General features: G+C 57.1%; 1 protein-coding gene across 1 annotated transcript in view; it reads right to left on the bottom strand.

Annotated features, from left to right (window-relative positions):
• Positions 1-2,153: 2,153 nt before the first annotated feature.
• Positions 2,154-5,047, bottom strand: part of LOC108798568 (cleavage and polyadenylation specificity factor subunit 4-like) — a gene marked incomplete at its 5' end in the record, with an annotated part of 4,250 nt that continues 1,356 nt past the window's right edge. Inside the window, 2 exons of the mRNA XM_018570328.1 lie at positions 2,154-2,237; positions 4,582-4,782. Coding sequence (XP_018425830.1) covers positions 2,169-2,237; positions 4,582-4,782 — 270 coding nt within the window. The remainder of the gene's footprint in view (positions 2,238-4,581; positions 4,783-5,047) is intronic.

The raw sequence follows: 5,047 nt of genomic DNA, 5'->3' as shown, positions 1-5,047 counted from the left end.
TTTTTTGGGTTGGATACAACTCTTGGATGATAAGACCTGGCTGGTGTTCAGTAAGATTGAGGTCGGGGCTCTGTGCAGGACACTCGAGTTCCTTCACCAAGCTGGTCACACCATGTCTGTATGGAGCTGGCTTTGTACACAGGGGACAGTCATGGTGGAACAGAAAAGGGTCTTCACCAAAACTGTGACCACAAGGCTGGAAGACGACAATTGTCTACAATATGTTTGTATGATGGAGTATTACCAGAACCTTCACTGGAGACACCTGAGCTCCATCTTGTGGAGGGTCCACATACTTTTGGATATTTAGGTGGACACGATGGTCTGTTTTCTATCCTCACCCAAGTTCTTTGAACCCGTCACGCTTTCTCTTTCAGGACAAGATCGCTGGAGGAAATATCACTGAGACTTTTCCTTTCAGCGAACAAAGATCCGAACACTTCTGATCCTCCACATTGTCACCAACACACCACAGCAAGGCTTGACCCGCACATCGTGAGCCGCCCCGGATGTCCCGTTGACGTCCCGGCTGTGACAATCGTTGATCTCCCTTCCTGGTGCTCCGGGAGACTTTCCGTTACTGAAACCTGATTTTTCATTGGTTCTTCCTCAGGTGCCTATATTCAGTGTTTCCTCAATAATAATAGTGTTGCTGACTGTCAGTTTAATAAAGTTTTTCATTTTTTTTTTGTTTTAAATCCATGGGACTTGGTGAAAGCCTTACTCCGGCCAATTTGTGGGCAGGCTCGAAGTTATTATGGTCTATGGCAGTGGTAGCAAACCTCCGGCCCTCCAACTGTGGTGAAACTACAAATCCCATGATGCATCTCTCTTCGGGAGTCGTGTCTGTGGCTGTGAGAATCTTGCAATGCCTCATGGGATTTGTAGTTCCACCACAGCTGGAGTTCTGCTACCCCTGGTCTTTGTCCCCATTGGGGAGATTTGCTTTACTTCCTGTGAATTTTATGAGGGTGGGAAGTGATGGCAAATCTCTCCGAAGGGGACAGAGACAACAATTTTTTGCTATTAGAATGGGGAGAAGGTAAAAACATTCCCAGATAATTTAATTCATATTCTTGTATCATAAAAACTCGGAATATACCGATACTAGTATTGGTGCCGATACTGAGAATTTGGGGGAGTACTCGTACTTCCCCAAATGCCCCGATACTTACCTCCAATGCCGTAACTTCTGGTCAGAGGGAGATCTCCCTGCGACCGCAAGTGCCGGTGGAGAATGGGGGCGGCTTTCTTTCCAATCAGGAAGCCGGGCGGTGGGTTATGACTTGGCCCCTGGCTTCCTGATTGGCTAGGAAGCCAGCTTCACTTGTTGCTAGGCAGCCCTAACCAATCAGGAAAGTGAGCAGCACGTAATGACCCGTCTCCCGGCTTTGCGATTGGTCAGGAAGCCAGGCTGCCTAGGATCAAGTGAAGCCGGCTTCCTAGCCAATCGGGGAGGCGGGTCATGACGCGCCGCCTGGCTTGCTGATCTTCTAGGAAGCTAGCTGCACATATTGTAAGCAGCCTGGCTTCCTAGCCAATCAGGAAGCCGGGTCATGACTCATCGCCCGGCTTCCTGATTGGTCAGGAAGCCAGGCAGCCTCCGCATGTGAACACCCGCTTCACAGGCAATCGGGAACCCGGCCCAGGCGATGGGTCACGATCCGCCACCCGACTTCCTGATAATCTGAGCACACATGCATGCTGTTACCCGGGGCGACCATAGAGCGGTTGTTATCTATTACTGCTGAGGCTGCGTTGATCAAACGCAGCTTAACGCACCTGGTTGGCCCTACAAATCAGCGTTCGGTTGGCGGTCCCGTCACACGAAGGATCCCATTCACCGCCATTAAAAGAAAAAAATACATTCACCCAACAAAACACAACGCTGTGAAACTGAATGCAAAGAGATTGTTTTATTGAGTGATAAAGAATGAGAATAAAAAGACTCAGAAGGTCCATTTTCTTGGTTTTGGAGTTGGAGAAGCCGGCTGGTTGCACATTCGGACGGGGGGGAGGGGCGCGGTGAGCCGAGTCATTTCTGATGGAGTCCATTCTTAGCCCCTCGGGTCCGGAGTGTCTCCGCAAGGGTCCCAATTCTCCTGAGAAGACCTGGAAAGTCTGACGGCAATGGTGGATGCTGAGCGGACAAATTCCCGGCTTCCTCCTCACTTCCTGATCAGAAAGGCGTAACGACTTTTGATGCACTTGTTGGCGTAGTGACCTTTGTCGCCGCACTGCAGAGCCCAGAAGAAGACGGCAAGCAACAGGGTCAGCAAAGCCAAAACCCACATTTCAATTGTGGAAGATGCTGGAGAGTCAAACCCCCCGATAGTCTCTTCTATCTCCCAGAGACTCCAATAAAGAGGTCCCTGTACTGAGTTCCCGGGTCTGTACACCCGCTGTGCCCATTATGAGGGCCTCCTACCATCCCTGTGCTGAGTTCCCGGGGCTGTGCACCCGCTGTGCCCATTATGAGGGCCTCCTACCATCCCTGTGCTGAGTTCCCGGGGCTGTGCACCCGCTGTGCCCATTATGAGGGCCTCCTACCATCCCTGTGCTGAGTTCCCGGGGCTGTGCACCCGCTGTGCCCATTATGAGGGCCTCCTACCATCCCTGTGCTGAGTTCCCGGGGCTGTGCACCCGCTGTGCCCATTATGAGGGCCTCCTACCATCCCTGTGCTGAGTTCCCGGGGCTGTGCACCCGCTGTGCCCATTATGAGGGCCTCCTACCATCCCTGTGCTGAGTTCCCGGGGCTGTGCACCCGCTGTGCCCATTATGAGGGCCTCCTACCATCCCTGTGCTGAGTTCCCGGGGCTGTGCACCCGCTGTGCCCATTATGAGGGCCTCCTACCATCCCTGTGCTGAGTTCCCGGGGCTGTGCACCCGCTGTGCCCATTATGAGGGCCTCCTACCATCCCTGTGCTGAGTTCCCGGGGCTGTGCACCCGCTGTGCCCATTATGAGGGCCTCCTACCATCCCTGTGCTGAGTTCCCGGGTCTGTACACCTGCTGTGCCCATTATGAGGAGCCCCCCCATCCCTGTGCTGAGCTCCCGGGTCTGTACCCCCACTGTGCCCATTATGAGGGGGCCCCACCATTCCTGTACTGAGTTCCCGGGTCTGTACACCTGCTGTGCCCATTATGAGGGGACCCCACCATTCCTGTACTGAGTTCCCGGGTCTGTGCACCCGCTGTGCCCATTATGAGGCGCCCCCCCATCCCTGTGCTGAGTTCCCGGGGCTGTGCACCCGCTGTGCCCATTATGAGGCGCCCCCCCATCCCTGTGCTGAGTTCCCGGGGCTGTGCACCCGCTGTGCCCATTATGAGGCGCCCCCCCATCCCTGTGCTGAGTTCCCGGGGCTGTGCACCCGCTGTGCCCATTATGAGGCGCCCCCCCATCCCTGTGCTGAGTTCCCGGGGCTGTGCACCCGCTGTGCCCATTATGAGGCGCCCCCCCATCCCTGTGCTGAGTTCCCGGGGCTGTGCACCCGCTGTGCCCATTATGAGGCGCCCCCCCATCCCTGTGCTGAGTTCCCGGGGCTGTGCACCCGCTGTGCCCATTATGAGGCGCCCCCCCATCCCTGTGCTGAGTTCCCGGGGCTGTGCACCCGCTGTGCCCATTATGAGGCGCCCCCCCATCCCTGTGCTGAGTTCCCGGGGCTGTGCACCCGCTGTGCCCATTATGAGGCGCCCCCCCATCCCTGTGCTGAGTTCCCGGGGCTGTGCACCCGCTGTGCCCATTATGAGGCGCCCCCCCATCCCTGTGCTGAGTTCCCGGGGCTGTGCACCCGCTGTGCCCATTATGAGGCGCCCCCCCATCCCTGTGCTGAGTTCCCGGGGCTGTGCACCCGCTGTGCCCATTATGAGGCGCCCCCCCATCCCTGTGCTGAGTTCCCGGGGCTGTGCACCCGCTGTGCCCATTATGAGGCGCCCCCCCATCCCTGTGCTGAGTTCCCGGGGCTGTGCACCCGCTGTGCCCATTATGAGGCGCCCCCCCATCCCTGTGCTGAGTTCCCGGGGCTGTGCACCCGCTGTGCCCATTATGAGGCGCCCCCCCATCCCTGTGCTGAGTTCCCGGGGCTGTGCACCCGCTGTGCCCATTATGAGGCGCCCCCCCATCCCTGTGCTGAGTTCCCGGGGCTGTGCACCCGCTGTGCCCATTATGAGGCGCCCCCCCATCCCTGTGCTGAGTTCCCGGGGCTGTGCACCCGCTGTGCCCATTATGAGGCGCCCCCCCATCCCTGTGCTGAGTTCCCGGGGCTGTGCACCCGCTGTGCCCATTATGAGGCGCCCCCCCATCCCTGTGCTGAGTTCCCGGGGCTGTGCACCCGCTGTGCCCATTATGAGGCGCCCCCCCATCCCTGTGCTGAGTTCCCGGGGCTGTGCACCCGCTGTGCCCATTATGAGGCGCCCCCCCATCCCTGTGCTGAGTTCCCGGGTCTGTACACCTGCTGTGCCCATTATGAGGAGCCCCCCCATCTCTGTGCTGAGTTCCCGGGTCTGCACACTCGCTGTTCCTGTCAGTTGTATACTCTCTCCGATGGCGGCTGTCGGACGCGGTGCTGTATGCGCGCTCACCTTGAAGCAGGTGACTTGGTCCAGGGGCCTCAGGGTCCCGCAGGGGTTCTCCTGTATCTTGCGGAATCGTTCCTGCATCATGCTGATGACGGTGAGGTGTGACAGGTGGGGAAGGTCCATTACCAGGGGCTGGTGCTTGGAAACAGGCTCGGGGTCACATGGGAGGGAGGGCACCGACATCCTCAGGGGGGCCACAGCATTCTGCAAAAAACAAATAGGGGGATTCCACCTTATGCCATATTCTCCACAATACATATCTATTTTATATGAGAGATTATTACATTCCAAGAACCCCTGCTGGTACAATGACCCCTGACCCCTGACCTCCATCTCTCAACAATATACAGTGTGTGAGACAATACCCCTTTTTTCATCTTTTGTGGGTGCCGCTGATCTCCTGCAGTCTGTCAGCCACTTCCTGTCTACATGCACTCTCATCAGCTGCTGGTGCATGTTACCAGAGGTG

The sequence above is a fragment of the Nanorana parkeri genome, unplaced genomic scaffold, assembly GCF_000935625.1.
Source record: "Nanorana parkeri isolate BGI_ZX_2015 unplaced genomic scaffold, ASM93562v1 scaffold1507, whole genome shotgun sequence".
In the NCBI taxonomy this organism is placed as follows: domain Eukaryota; kingdom Metazoa; phylum Chordata; class Amphibia; order Anura; family Dicroglossidae; genus Nanorana; species Nanorana parkeri.
This window is presented reverse-complemented; position numbering and strand designations above follow the sequence as displayed.